The 16,354-nt window shown below is 42.4% G+C and overlaps 1 protein-coding gene across 2 annotated transcripts in view; it reads right to left on the bottom strand.

The window, feature by feature from the left end:
- Positions 1-16,354, bottom strand: part of SUFU (SUFU negative regulator of hedgehog signaling) — an 87,307-nt gene that overhangs the window by 58,956 nt on the left and 11,997 nt on the right. For both annotated transcript variants that reach the window (XM_085229068.1, XM_010714640.4), the window contains exon 3: positions 4,957-5,093. In XM_085229068.1, coding sequence (XP_085085194.1) covers positions 4,957-5,093 — 137 coding nt within the window. The remainder of the gene's footprint in view (positions 1-4,956; positions 5,094-16,354) is intronic.

The raw sequence follows: 16,354 nt of genomic DNA, 5'->3' as shown, positions 1-16,354 counted from the left end.
CCATTTTCTCTTCCCTAGACTAAACAAATGCCGTTCTTTTGATCATTCCTCCTTAGGTCATATTTTCCAGACCTCCAGATCATTCTTACTGCCCTCTTGCAGACTTTACTGGGATGTATCTGACTTGAAGCCTTTTGCCCCAAACAGGAGCCAATGTTCTACATTTCCTCTTGAGGAGGTGACAGCAGTGTATTGTAGGTACCCCATGCAAAATACAGAACAGTTCTATTTATGCATTAGACAATTCTGCCTCCCTCTCAGACTGAACAGTATTGGTTTAGGTATAGGTCATTGGTGAAACCAACTCCCAATTGTTTTCTTTTCCTTGCAAAACTGCTGCCCTGCCCTGTCTGTCCCCAGCCCGTAACTGTGCATTGGGTTATTCCTGAAGAAGCATGGGAACTTGCACTTGTTGCACCCTACCGAGCTTCCTGCACGCACGCATTCCAGATCATCTCCTTACTTTGCTAAGTTCACTTCGAACTCCATCCCAAGCAATACAGTGCTTTGCTGCAAGTTTTGTCAGGATACTTTGCACTTCTCTGATTTTATCATCCTGGTCAATCCCAAATTGCATCAGCCCTAGTACAGACTTCAGAGGAATCCCAAATCTACCCATCTTCTGTGGTTGATGACAACACATAGACAACTACTTAAGACATCTAACCAGTATTGCATCCCCTTCTTTTTATCAAGATCACATTTTCTTGGCTTGCTCACATACCTGTTACATGTTACTACATCCAAAGTCTCACTGCTACCAACTAACTAACTAACGTTCCTTGTTTCCTATAGTGCCTATTACTATGATACAAATTTATTTCCACTTATTCTTGATAAATCCAGGCAGGAACTTCCATTATTCCCTAAATGTCTTCCTACTGATTGCTTAGGTGCCAAAGTCTAACTGATTAATTATAAAGCTCATGTCGTTGTTTTTTGGACAAGTTCTCCAAAATCTGTACCTTAGAGCTTAGGTACCTTAGACCTTAGATTTCTCTTTCAGCACAGGAAACACAACAGCAGCAAGATCTCATACAAACAATACATTTTTTTCCATGCTGCATCAATATATTGCCCACACAATGCATATATTTGAAAACAAACTTCAGCACAGAGAGAAAAAAATGACAGATTTCAATTTCAGGAAAATAAAACCCATGGCCACTCTATATTAATCAAGCACTCTAATTCTGCAGTACCTAAGGAGTTAACAACTGTAAGCATAAATTGGTTCTACCAACAGACATTCCCAGTATAGTCACGAACCATGACAAGAAGTTAAGGTCACTGAATTGTGCAAAGTTTCGTTTTCAAGGTTTGTAGGGTTGTTTCTTTTTGCAAACTAAAAATAACAGAGTTGGAATTTGTGGTCATGGTCAAACAGTGATAAAATTAAGAACAGAAAAAGCCACAAAAACTTTTAAGACTTGCAAACTTGGTTTTCTTGAAGGAGGAGAAACAGTGCCATTTAATCAAAAGCACAAAGCATCAAGTGTTCCTTACAGTGAACAGGGCAGCCAAGGCTCAAGGAGATCTGAAATCCAATGCAGAAGACACTGAAGTACAGCCACAGAGAGGGAGAGATGGAAACAATTAAACAACATTCATTTCCTTAACAGCCTTTGTAACAAAAATACATCACCTGCAACAAGATACATTTTGAAATGCTAGTACACAGTAACAAGATTTAAGACAGCAGTAGCTGCTAGATAAGTCTTCGGCTCAATCACTGCCAGCTGAAAATACTCAGGCTCAGCAAGAGCGTACCTACATCTTACGCTCCCATAACTACTACTGGACCCAGCAAAGCACATCTATGATAACCAAAATGCTGGCTTGTTATACAAGAGATAAGAGTTAAGCTCTCAGCATTCGAAGTAAACAATCGTTTGACAAGCCAAAGTGCCTGGAACCTACCCAAAAAGTTCCTGCCAGTTTTTTAGTTTTTTTCTTGCTTGTTATGAGTGGATTAACAAGCATTACTCAAGTAGTCTTAGAAATACTTGATGAGCCAAGACAATTTGAAGCACTAAAGAGTCGCCACAGATTTTTAAACAAGCAAACAATGAGGTAGGTACACTGGAGTCAAACAATGCTTGTTGTTGTTGCATTTGATAATTGCTCCAAATGGCACAGTCAGAAGAACTTGAGCAAAAAGGTACCTTTCATCAAATTAAACAGTGCAATAGCGCTACATCCTGCTTAATGCTGATTGGGTTTTGGAAACACCACCCCTCCAAGCACCTGGCAGCTTTCAAGTTTTTCAAGTCTGACGTTTCAAGTCTGAGCAATGAAGTCTCGTAAAAGACCAACTTAAAACCAAAAATGAGCCCTCCATCTTGTAGCTACCTTTCCAACAGCTGTTGACTCCTGCTAGGCCAACCCTTACCTTCCCAGAGACCAAACCAGCACACCTCCCAGCTTACACACTCTTGCCTCTCAGCTCTACAGGACTCTGGTTTCTCAGCCCTTCACACTGTGAGGCCCCAAACCAGATCCAGTATTTTATGCCAGGCCTTCCAAGTGCCAAGTGGAAGAGGTAATAACTTCCCTCAATCTGCTGGTCATGCTCTTCTCAATGTAACCCAGTATGTGGTTTGCCTGCTGCATGGTGAGCGTACTGTTGGCTCATACTCAATTTCATATTCAAAGGGGTCGATTTATGATTCATACATACTCTGGGTTTCTTTTAATAATGTAAGTTGAGAGCAAAATACCTGGAGGCTAGAAACTATTAAGTATATTTGAGCAGTGCTTTTAAAAAGTCATAGCAGATAGTCAAAATCAGCATGGATAAGCAGACGATAATATTGAAGGCACTTAAAAGTTCACGGCAGAGCCCAACACACATGGGTACAATCAATTGCTCTTTCCAGTCTAAAAACAGTTTGCTCCGAAGTCAGAAAGCTGAGACAGCATCAGTGCAGGAAACTTGAGAAATCTTCCAGTACAACAATCCTTTGCTTGGTAAAACTCTTTTAAGCAGCATTTTAACACTTTCCCTGGCTCAATAATACCAAGAAGCAGAAAGTGGTGCCTCATCTACCAGGAAGAGCTGTTCCAGGGCTGCTGGACAAACCAGGGAAGTTTCTGCCCTCAGCACCAGCTCACACTCTGAGACTTTCATCCTACCTTTTGTCCTGCTAAATCTCATTTCACTCCACATACATCTTCTCATTCAGGGAAAGATTGAGACAAGCAACTGTGCTACTAGAGATTGTTTAACATGCAAATATAAGGCGCTGACATTAGTTTGTACCGTAGTCCCTGCTACGGTAATGTTAAAGACTACATAAAGAGTTCTATATGTAATACAGTTTAATACATAACTTATTGTATGCTATACCTGAAGGGGAAACGTTAGAGTCAGATGCTTTCTTCCAGATCCTGCAGTCCAGACACAGAAAATAAGAGTATGAATGTCAAGTACTAAAAAGTTAACGTCCTGTACAATTTAGGCAGGATGAGAACCTCAAACAATGATAAAAACCATTACAGTAATGTGAACTCAGATGCTGAAGAGCTGCAAAAAAATCAAAAGATTACAGCTGCAATGGGTGGAAAGTACCACGATAATAGCAGGGTGGCAAAGTCTTTGGCTGCAGCAAAGGAGAACAAGCCAAAGTGCAGCAGCCATGGATGCAGAAATGAAGGAAAAGAGCAAGAGATGCCCTCACCTCCACTGCCAACACTTAAATGAGGGCTGGGGAGGGGTGGATCCTGGCTGCACTCCTTCCAGTCACTTAGTTGCTTTGCCTGCACCTGAGCTCCTCTGGGTTGGCCCCACCTTCCCACCAAGTGCTCAATCACTGCTTCAGGCTGTGATTCAGCATTACTACTACAATAGGTGTGCCCAAACATAAATGGCAATTGGAGAAGATAGCTGCACCACAAAGGCTACAAAAATTATTATATCATTTTAAACTTCAACAAAAGACATTCCCAGTATGAAGACAAGCAATAACCTGTGCTGACATTGGTCTCTGTCAGTCAATATTTAGAAAAAACACCTCACAAGAGTTACCACTGCCTTACCAGTATACAAGTTACCAGAGCAATCCTGTTTGCACCTGGACCTCTCCCTTTTGAGAGTCAGCCAGCTGGCTGAAAACCAGCAGTGGAATCAGGAGTTACTCAGCAATTTATTAACCAACCAAACACTACAAATTCAAAGTACCTTCCAAATAAATGATTATTACCTGTAAAGGACCTGAAGCTAGGTTAAAAAAGTTCTTATATTTTTATTCAGATCTCGTGCAGTTAAGGGTGCCTTTCAAGTACATTACGCACTCAGCCACTCCACAGATCTTCACCTTCTCACCATACAAACTAATATCCAATTGACTGGCACAACAAAATAGCTGGATGGTTTTTAACTTTCTAGTAAGTCTCTACAAGCGCAGCTGATTCTTCAGCACCAATTCTTCAGCCTTCCCAGCCCTGGCATCTATTATAACTTTCATGTCTTTCCCATCTTCCTATTTACACACTAGGCTAGCGCTACTCAGCTGCACAGATCAGTGAAACCAACTGTTTCAGAAGTTATAGCCCTTCTACTGACAAATGAGACCTTATCAGATGTGTGCTCCTGAGCCATTTCAAGATAAACAAGCGAGATACTTACATTATCTTCTCTCATAATGGGAGAGCTGAAATGAACACCATGAGTGCCAGTCGCTATACCGTTCCTTTCCCATAATTACTAACTGTTCTGTACCTTCAGTTTCTCAATATCAATGATCTTAAATTATCCAAACAGCAGCTGGATTTTGTACCCAACAGGAGGGCTTGATGGAAGAGACCCAATGCTTTTGGTCAAATGATCACACACAAAAAAAACTCTCAAGATTTGACAGATTAACTGTGAGACCCGACTGTAGCACCGTATGACAGATGCAGCCCTTCTGAATGAAAGCAACAAGATGTGAAGTAACAGATTGAACCCTGCAGTACCTGACTGGAAGACGTATCTTGCTAAGCCTTGCATTAACTCTGCTGGCCAGGTAGGTGGAGCCGACTCCCCCGTTTCTCTCTTTAGTCGAAATGTCAACTCAAATCCAAAACCGCTTGGTCCATCTGTTCCTGTAAACCTGTAAGGAACAAAAAATGAAAAGTCAGAATATATTTTTGTTAATGAGAACAGCCTTCAACATTAGCACTCACGTTCTCTTTTTTCAGTCTATGCTAGCTCAAATGGCATAACATGGATAGTTTAGCAGATGTAATAATTTCAAAGATAACAACCATAGTAATGTTTTCAGCCAGAATCATCTTAACTTCTGGGTGACAAGTATGATTTTTAGCAGCCTGATTTTGTTTTTAAAAGAAAGTTGCAAAATTTGCACAGATAGCTGCCCTAATACACTTGCTTAAACGGGAACACCAAAGTACACAACAGAAAATGTTATTCCATTCTTCTGAACTCAAATTTCTGCATATTCACAAGTGGGCTGCAACCTTATTTTAAACCAAAACGCTTGTACACCTTCCCTTTCTGTATCTAGGAGGACATAAGAGGAAAAGCATTAAACACGACAACTATGGCTCATAAATCAGGACATTTGGCCATTCCCCAAGTTGATGGAGACAGATGTCAGTTTATTTGGTTTGGTCTGACAAGGTCTCCCCGGGAGAATAAATTCATATTAGGAGCATCAGGAAAACAACAAAAAAGGAGCAAATAAAGGATGCTGCATATTACTTTGCTTCAACAAATCTAGTCCTTTGCAATCCTGTATTTTACATTCCTACATACAGGAAAGATCCAAGTCCCCAACAGCTAAAACTACTGCATTTAGTCTGTGAAAATGAGAAATTTCATGGACAAATATCTAGGCTCACAAACTCCAAAAGCAAGGTGGGGACACCAGTTTTCTTCCTAGCACTGTCATCACACCCCTATCTCATTTGTTGTAGGTGTTCCAAGAAAGCAGATCTGAAAAAGAAAAGGATTTATGCTGGGCACAAAGTCACCTCACAGAAACTTTCATAAGCCAGTGTTGTTCTGCAAACTCAAATCTACTTGTTCAACATTGGCAAATTCTCTGGAGAAGCTTTGTGAATGTCTTGGATGCTGTTACCTTGCTGACACACATGGAAGATACAATGCACAAAAGTGTTAACATTGTGCCTCCAGTAAATTCAGGCAAATGGAGCAGTCAGAAAAGCGATGAGAGCATTTTCCATTTGAAAAACACAGATCACTAGCAGTGCCATGACTGCTTCCAAGTGCTGGGAGGAGCGTTCCAACAGTAACAAGGTTGTTTGGAGCAGACATGCTTTATAGCAACCCTGACTAATGGCAAGTGCTAAAATTGATCAAATTTAAGCATCAATGCACCTCCTTCATGATTCAAAGCAGCTTTAATATGAAGACTCTTCAAGGAAAATTTTGCGGTAGACTTGAAGATAAGGTAAGAAAAACAGTTAAGTAATACACCCAGGGACAGAGCCCAACCGTGAATAGCCCACAGAGATAATGAACAGCTCTGCCTGAAAGCAAGAGGGCTGCTAGGGAAAGTCAGATACTTACCATAGAAAGGGAAGAAAACAATATAGCGAATAAATACTTATTTGTGTATATATGCAAGTGTGCCTACTTTTGTTTCTGTACATATAATCCTCGAAAAAGAATTTGAATTTTATGCACTACAGAAGCAAATGCTCCAAAAACACAGCAGGTAACACATTTTATAGCGGTCATTTGGTACACATAAAACCTCTTTTAGGAAACAAATGTACTTTTAAGCAATAAGCCAAATAATTACATTTGGTTCTACAATAAAACAAGAGCTTACTGAATAACCGGACAACCAGGGATCTTAGAGTGGAATTTGGATGGGCAGCAAAACCTGCATGCTGCGATCCCGCATGCAGCTCTGCCAAGAAGATTGGTACAGGGTGGTGATGGCCTTGTAAATTCAAAGCTGTACTTTGTACATTAAGCATCCCTGTTGTGTTATATTAGTTTCACGTATCAGCTAGCAAAAGAAAAACAGAAGTATTTCACAGAGGGAGAAACAAAAATGCTTCGAAGTAGGTAATATTCAGGGACTGATTCCAGGAAAAAGCATTCACCATAAACTGCAATGCATTATGAATGGGTCAGTTTTTGAAAGGATCAAAGTTAACAAAAAGCCTTCAAGCTGAACTTACACAGTTAATTTTTTTGGAAAGTAAGATGGCTTCCTATTGAATTTCCTCCTTTCAAGGCAAGTTCTGAAACAACAGTCTCATTTTGAATAAATCTTGCTTTTGTGTTTTGTTCTTTAAACTCCACAGATCTCCCTGCTTCAGGGGTAGGCAGAAATAACCTCTTAACAGAAGACCACACATGTTTTATATTGATCCTTAAGCAAGTTATTGAGTAATAGAAGAGTTCAGGTGGGTTTCGAGCAAATTTAAAACAAAATGAGCTATGGGAACAAGGCTGGCCAGCAACATGCCAATAGTTGCAAAATGGCAAAACTGACAGGCAATGTTACTCACACAGATTTTTGTTTCATAAACAACACAGGAGCCTTAAAAGAGAAGAACTGCAAGAAGATACATAGAATAAAAGATAAGTAAATGAACAGTAAGTCAGTTTCCTTCTAAGATCTTTAGAATCCCTGAAGAGTTGGATTTAAGTTTTTTTAGAATAGTTAATGGTCACAGGCTGTTGACGAGACACTGCTTTGTTAGGATGCAATTTTAAATACATGCAATTCCCCTGCATTGTACAGTTGTTCAAAGCAATTCATCAATAAAGTCTTTGATATGAGTTCATTTCATTTTAGTTACTTGGTTTTGAACATCTGTGGCAGGTGACTTTAAAAACCTGTGATAGTTTAAAAAAACATTTCTGTTTAATTCAGACAAGTCTTCCATAGAATGAAAGAAGTATTAACCTTCAGAATGCAATGAGGGTAGTCAATTTCAGTTCGCATTTTCTGCCAAAGTTTTTGCTTTTATTCTTCCAAAAAAGTATGTTATTTGAAAATTAGTCAAGAATAGTTCTAACAGCTATCATAAAATCTCTCAGTGAACAACTGTCCATAAATCCTTCAATCCCAGGATCCAGCCACACCATATACGAAGTCAATTTTATGCCCAGCTGCCGACTCTGAGGTCGTCTTTCCTACAGACGCTCAGTTCAATTACAAAGTAGCCCGGAATAAATCCTGAATTCACCAGAAGCTGAGACAAGACTATGGCAGGAATCCAACACGATGGATATTCTAGCAGCCTCAGGTCCCAGAATGCCCTGTTATAAGCTAAAGGCCATTAGACATATGGACCTTGAGAGTGGAAGGCCCAGGAAACAGCATTTGATCCCACACAAAGGTAAGAAGACCCTTCCTATCTGGGCAGTGGGCAGCTGCTCTTTCCCCAAATCACCTGTTTTCCTTTTGGTTCAAACCTTACCAACGAGACAAATGGTGCACCCATCCCAGACATGAAACCTATCTGCAACAGGGGAGCTCATCAAGTGAGACCCCATAAACAAGTTAATGCACACTAGGACACTGCATCACTTCCACACGGAAATTGTGTAGGGAACCTGCTTTGGCAGGGGGGTTGGTCTCGATGATCTCTAGAGGTCCCTTCCAACCCCTACAATTCTGTGATTCTGTGATTCTGTGAAATACAGGATTCCCAGGACTGCCCCTGCTCGCAGGGTATCCCAGGGACATGTGGGATGCTGAGCAACCACACTAAAAGGCATTGCATCTTGCAGATGTTCAAACTCAAGCTCCTTACCCCAGCTCCCAATTTTCACAAAACTTCCAAGAAACTCCATCACTGAGCTTCTTCAGGCTGGCCACCATCAACCAGCAAGCTAAAAATAAATTGTTCCTCCAAAAGACAGAGGCTGAATAAGCCTCAAGCCCACAGAAAATTGGGGTGGAGGGGAAGAAGATAACCCAACTAACACTCCTCCTAGCTGTTGCGCACAGTGGTTTTGAATGCACAGCCCTGCAAAACACTCTCCGGGCATCCTGCTAGGGCACACAGAAGTGAGCTGTGCTCATGGCCTTCCCATTCATCCAGCGGCACAGCGCTCCCTCCTTGTTTCTTCTTTCCAAGCGGACAGGAAAGCACCCATGCTGTTCCCAGGTTAGCCTGACCCCAGCTCCTGAGTAAACCCTGCAGGTAATACCTCTTTATTACAGGCTTTGGTTCTACGTTGGCAAGCCTTCAGCTCTCTCGGTGATGGTTTCTCTGTGAACAAGGGACATGGAAACCGGGGCGATGGTTTTGAAGAGGTTTCTTTTCCTTTATTTTGGTTGGCTTCTGTATTTTTATTACTATTGCTTTTCTCCTTCTAAATCTGAAGGTGTCCAGTTCACACAACAACCAGCTCAGTTCTCCACCCCAACCCTGAAGGGCACCATGCACCATTTCTTCAGCAATACAGTTTCAATACAAAAGTCCCGAAGCGTCTCAGCTCTACAGGAATACCACAGTGCCAAACCAACCAACGCACTGACAGCACATGTGCCAGAAGGAAAATTCAAAAAGCACATTTTGTATCCATGCATAGCCCCAGGTACATAAACTGGAAGTTGCAACACAGCATTGAGTTTCTGTACTAACACATCTGAATATTTCACATAGTTTGCTCTATGCCTTGCTTCTGCTGAGCCCTGCACTTTTGAGTGAAAGGGCTTTGTTGTTTTTTATTTTAAACCATCCCCCAACACTAAGAGAAAAAAAATCCTCATTTTCCCCCAAAGATACTAAGCACAAGGAGACAGCCTGGTTTGTGTTCTGCCATCCGCTGCTTTGCCCCTCCGACAAGAGAGGGCATCACCTCTATCACCAGCCCAGCTCTGCAACAGCCATGTGAGTTTTCACAAAAACAAACAGTGATGGAGAAATTCTTGGCTTGCTGCTGCCCACTGGCATCCATCAGATAGTTTTATATTATGGCTACAGTGGTAATGGAAGGCTCCGGTACCTGCCAAGTCAAATCCAAACCTACACTTAATATCAAAACCTTTTTTTTGTCACATGAACAAAAACAAACCGTTTGAAAGCCAAGGTCATATACTGCACGCCGTTCTTTGGTTTAAAACTCTTTATCTACTCAGCAAATCTGTTCAACAGAACAGAGCCCAGTGCAGCGCTGCACACAGGCTGAAGACGTCTGGCTTGTTCCTTTAATGAGGTAAGAGTTGCACTGACCATGATATTTAGTTCCAGCAAAAGAATCCAAAGAAATAGAGGCCCCTTTATTTACAGAGCTGCGCCAGCAGCCTCTCCAGCCCCCCCCACCACACTGCCAGCCCCCTCCCGAAGCCACACACAGAGAACTGAAAGGCTACTTCCCTCTGCAGCAGTACCCAGGGCGTTTTTCACATCAAATAAGCCAGCTTAAGAGGATCAAAAGCCAAACTAGCCCTTTGCTTTAAAGGCAGCTCCGAAAGCCAGAGGCTTTTCAGTTTAAATCGAAGCTATTTGCCAAAGCATTTTCATTCTCTCCTTTGCAAGGAAGTAGAAAAGATTTGCTTTGTTGCAGTGTGAAATGGCGGTATTTCTGAAATGCTGCTTCGAAAAGCAACACAGCACTGGACAAGGAGCAGAGTGTACTGAGTGTTTATTTTTCAAGAGTGTAAGAGTAAGCATATATAAATATATTAGACGTACAAGCCCCCAGAATGGGAGCTTGCATAGGGAAACACCGGCCCTTCTCTATATTAATCTCAGCCAGGGAACAACAAGAAAGCTCTTTCAGAGTCTGTGAAAATAGTTAGGAATGAGCTTTCAGGAGTTACAACCCTGCTCCCAGCAACTGCAGTGAGATAAAAGGTGTTTCTCTGGGAAGGGAAGTGAGGGCAGGCTCATGGTGCACCACTCAGTGAGCCCAGCTTCAGTTTTCAGCTCCATCACATCAACTTCTGGGGAAACTCTCACGCTCCCTCTAGCTTTGACTCCTCTATTGCATTTCTCAATGTCTTCTACCAAGACAAAGCCTCCTGCTCTGCTGTTTGTGAGCCACTCTGCTGTTGTTTTGAAGGCTGCAGAAATACAATACCACTAACATTCCTAACTCTGGCAACAGTAAAAGCTGCTTTTATTTTCATCGTAGTCCTAACTCTACCTCAAAAAAGAAGTTCCAGCAATTGTGCGTCCACGGCTCTGAGCAGTAGGGGGTCCCAGTCCACTGGGGCGGTGGGTCATTGGAGAAGCTGGATAAACCCAAGCAGACAGACCCATGGCTCTATGAGAGCAACCATCCCAGGGGATCTCCTATCAGCTAGTGAGGATATTACTGTTAGCAACACAGAGCAACAAAAAAGCATTGGGGGCATTTCACAAGTGAGCTGACGTGTCAGACTTCACAGGTTTTCCCTGAGAAAAATAGAGGCCACTTCCCTTCTGCTGCTCACATCTGGCTGTGAACAGCATCACAAAGGGTGGTCATATGCCTGAAACCCAAGTGGAAGCCTGGAACAACATCTCATCTCCAGGTTAGGGCACTGGTTGCAGTGCCCCAGGTAAGACTGTTCAGATTCAGTCTCCTGAATTCAGACCCCAGGCACTTGCACCATGTCCCATCACCACAAGCAAATCATTCACAGATTCCAGAAGTTAAGGGAAAAAGAAATGACCCTCCCAGTACTTCCACCATCTTGCCTAACAGGAAATGGTTGTTTTTAGTTCAGCTGTCAAACCATATAAAAGTTTCATTTGAGAGCCTTGACGGTATGCACAGCATCCCCCCAACACAAAAGGCTTAAAAAGCACCCAGGAAAACTCCAGCCCAAACACACCTGCTTATTCCCATATTCTCCTGGATTGTCTCTTAGCATCAAAAAAGCATCAATTTTGAAGAAAAACAATAGTCCCTGCATTTGTCAGATGTTTTTATCTGGCCATCAGATGGTTATCTCTTCAGCGTGCCCAGCAGGAAATTCCACAAGTTCTCACTGCCCTGAACCTGCGCACAGAGAGCTTTACTGGACTCTTTTCTACCTTGCCTAAAGAAAATGCTTCCCACAGAAAAAGGGAAAATATGAATGCGAAAAGAACACATGCTCAAAGATTTCTATTAACGTAAAATCAAGGTCAGGCAGTAAGCAACACATGGCTCAAGAAGTCCAGCAACTGCTATCTCAGAGCTGTTGCTTGGAGATGGATTTTGCAGTAAGTTGCATCAAATGTGTTTGCCATCAGTTAAATGGAAAACCTTTCTAGAAAGAACAATTGCAGTTGTTCTTAGAGAATTATTCTGACGTCTAAATCCAAACAGATGTAGCTCTTTGCAAGCAGGTTTCTCAGCTTTCTGAAATACTCATGTAGGACCCACTTACACCTACCCAAGTGTATGTTTTCTGAGGGAAGTTTGTGAATTGCTTTGTTGCTGGTGAGGATGAAAACAGCTCTGCTTTACTGATCTACATTCAGCAGTGATATGATGGAAAATAATGACAGCCATCAAAAACGCAGGAGCTGGATGCTGCAAGGCTGTGGAAGCCACCTCTCCAAGCAGGCCTTAACCAGAGAGAAAGCAATAAAGCAAAACATCACGGCCAAGAATACAGGTAGGAACTTTCACTACTGGCACCACATCCAAACCCAAACGAACAGGACCACAGTTGATAATTCACACACATGCTAACCTTGTTGTGACAGAAGCAGTTGCTGCTATCAACTCCTACCCAACCACGTGTGAACCAGTTCAAGCCCCAGAACGAGGCTTGAAGTAAACCACTGTCAGTTTTCAGGTTACTTTAATGTGCTCAACTGCAAATGAAGGCAACTTAGGGGTTGCTTCTTGAGGTTTGGCTATCCCTGCCATGAAAGTAGTGGTATCTGAAGGAAGGACAGGATTCTGCTTCACTGCTGGAGTTAGTCCCTTTGAGCCATAGGGGCTTGGAAGCATTATCCCCTCATTCTGGAGAGTGTCAGCACACAGTCACACCTGCACGAACAGTATGCGTGCAGATTAAGGGCAGAAGGCTGTAACGGTCTGTCAGTGCCAAAGAGATCTGCTTAGTTATTAGCACTAAGCAAGGAGCGGCACAATACTTCTGCAGTCCTGAAACAGCATCTGGGAGCACAGGGTAGTGCAACCACCCTGCCATCCTCCACAAGTTACTTTGAGTTCCTTCAAAATTTCATTCTGTAGTATGTAAAGTAACACTGTTTCCCCACTTCAGATGGTAATGTGACACACTGATGATATAGTAACTGCTTGTATATTCTGGCTGTAAAGGTCACAGAAAAGCTGGGAAATTAACTCCATATTCTACACAGCATGAGCAAATACTGAAAGTGGGAAATGACTAAAACACCAAAATATGAAACAGGAGGCTGCATGGAATACGTCACCCTTTACCCCAGCAAAAAGATGTCTACGTGAGGGCAGTACTCTTCTTATGTTCTGTATTGTGGCACAACGATGCTGCCGCACCAGCTGGCAATGGTTTGATCTCCTACTCCAGCCACCACCAAACTAACAAGACCGAATCATTCCGCCCTTCTGTTTTCCAAAACATACATTCAAAAAAATACCCATATGAAATCAAGTGATTAGAGGGCTGCACAGAATAGCTAGTTAAAAAAATAAACTTCAAATATCTCAAAAACTTCACCTAGCGGCTCGGCTCTGAGATGACGTAACTGAAAGGCCAGCGGCAGTCAGCGTGGCTGGGGAGGACGGCACTGCTGTGAGCAGCTGCAAAAAGGGCACCGGCTTTCCTCGCAGTGTCTGCTGGCTCCTTCCTAGCTCCTACTGTGGAAAGTTCTGCAGCTGCTGGGAGGAATCCATTCGCATAACAAAGGAGGCTTTCAAAAGCAGTACGGCAGAGGGTGGAAAGAATAAGAGAAAAACCCAAAGCTAGAAACTACACTGACAGCTACAGCTAGTTGGCTGTTTGCAGCACTGCCTAGAAATCTCAGGCTCCAACAGGTTACATAGAGTATAAACGTACCACAGCATTACTCCCGTTACTTCGCCACTGGTTTAAGAGCAGGGATAAAAGAAAAACATAGGAAACAACTTCATCAGAGCCTTCAGCACATTTTAAGATTCCTGTACGATTAAGTTCTCAGCAGTGCAACCAATGAGCTTAAAGCACAAAAGGTGTTTAGGAGCTCTGAGGAAACTGAAGGCCAAATTTCAACTGGAGATTAAATAGCTGTGTTACCTACTGGATCTGGAACCCAAGCCTTGATGTTTTACTTCATTAGCTACAGAAATTAAGACGCTTCCTTACTTGCTGAGGTGGTACCTGGTCTTACTTCGTTGCAAAGAGTGCATTAAAAAAATTAGAAAAATACTAATGAGCACCATCAGAAGTTTTAACCAACTCAACAGTATGGAAACAACCTTGGGGGATGAGCTGTAATTCCAGGGAAAAGAGCATCCCACATCACTGATGAAAGGTTCCCAAAAGGGAAGGAAAAAAAAAGAAAAAGAAAAAGAAAAAGAAAGAGACAGCTGCAAGGAAAAGTCCACTGTATTATTATTAGTTTTTTTATTAATCTGCCATTAAGTCTTAAGCTTCTCCTGAAAGACTATCATTCCTTTGGAAGTTTAGAAACTTAGTTAGAACCTTCCAGAAGCAGACATTTAAGGCTGATATTTTTGATTTTTAGAAATAAATACCTGACTTACAAAAACACTACACATACTCTACCTGCTGCAAGATTAAAACCAAAACAAACAAGAGAATAAAATAAATCTTGGCCTCTTTAAGACAAGCAAGGGAGGAAAAAACATTTTTTCCCCTCCTCATTTCATAGGGAGCCAGGATTACACCTAAAGGTAAACTGTTGTGCCTCTCAGCCAAACCAGTTATGGAAACTGCACACTGGATCAACTTCTCTTACTAACAGGAGTGAAGCTAGGAGATGTTAACTTACTGCATGCTTCAGTACCACGTCGGTTTTGGTACAAGAAGCACAAGTACTCCTTATGCTCCTGCTTGATTTCCAAGGAATAACCTACACAGTAAAACAAAGTTCAGCATCCAACTCATCACGGCAGTTCTGTTACAGAAAATCCCCATCCATCTCTGAACACAAACCTCTTTGCTTTTCTGCTTAACATTACTCTTCTGGGTAAAAAAGAATTCAAGGCCCAGAGACACATTATTTTTTGTGTAATAACATTATACATATGGATTCAACTTAGCTAGGAAATGTCAACTTAAGGCTTGTCTTCATGAGGAAATTTACTGTAACCAGTCTACCAGTATAATTATATTGCTGTAGTTCTACTGCTAAAATTCCCCCGTTGAGCCTTATTCATAACAACAGCAGCCTTTATGGTTTATTTTTGTCGACTATGCCAAAAAAGGCCCCTGCTCCAGAAAGGCCACAACAATCCACAGGGGAGGCGGGGGAAGGAGCAGCACCAGTAGAGAGAATAACAGTATAGGAATGGCAGACCATTGCTCTGCACTAACAAATCATCTGCTACAAAAAATAAAATGCTGTAAGAGGACTATATTGCACGCTGGGTATGGCTGCAGGTTTATGCCACGTTTCATCACTTGGGTACTTGCTCCGCACCAGTCCCCGTTGTGCATCCCCTTGCCTCCTGCACTCCCTGGCTGCTACAGCTCCTTACTGGTCTCCTACAGAGTGATGCTGCCTGACAGCTGCTCCGTGCCTTTGGTCAGAGCACTGCCCTCCAAAACAAGAGAGTGACAATGTCTAGCCCCACTGGTTTACAGTTTGTATCTTCAGGGATGAGCAAAAGCTGAAAAGTAAACAGCTTCCTTTGCAACAGGGATTTTAAAAACAATTGCCCTTTGCTTTGGCAGTGCAAGAATGCCAAGAGAGACAAAACAATGAGCCATCTGTGCATCCTTCCCTCCTTCCCTTGTTTCTGCCCTCTGGGTTTAAATCAGAGCTCCCCAAGAATGGCTGAGTCCCCCTTCACCTCCTCCCACCCTGGTCACATCCTGCAAAAGTAGTTTTCAGTTGTGGTTTCTTTTGGTGTGCTTTTTGTTCTTAAGAGCCCTAACAGAATCCCTCTTTAAACCTCAGCCCCTTTGTCAGGTGGCATCCCATCTACCCAAATAGCTTTGTCCCAGATGCCTCCCCCAAGACATCCAGCCCTTGTTCACCATCCCTGGAGGCAGCGTGGCACCCCTTTGTCCAGGAAAGAGAGTGCCATGTGAATGGAGACCACCAAAGATTTACAGCCCGCTTTTGTTAGCCTGGTGTCACTGCCTACTGGGGCTCGATTCAAAACTGAGATGACAGTAGAAAAGCAGACGAGTTCAGTAACCACCGTGCAGCTTAGGGGAGAGAAATGCTGATCAACTTCTAAAATAAATCTGGTAATCAAACTGTCCCATCAAGATGCAGACAAAATATCCTAGCATTGTGGTAGTTAGCAAGGCATGTT

Source organism: Meleagris gallopavo, chromosome 8 (assembly GCF_905368555.1).
Source record: "Meleagris gallopavo chromosome 8, MGAL_WU_HG_1.1, whole genome shotgun sequence".
NCBI lineage: Eukaryota > Metazoa > Chordata > Aves > Galliformes > Phasianidae > Meleagris > Meleagris gallopavo.
The sequence above is the reverse complement of the archived record's forward strand: the minus strand, read 5'-3'. Positions and strand labels throughout refer to the sequence as shown.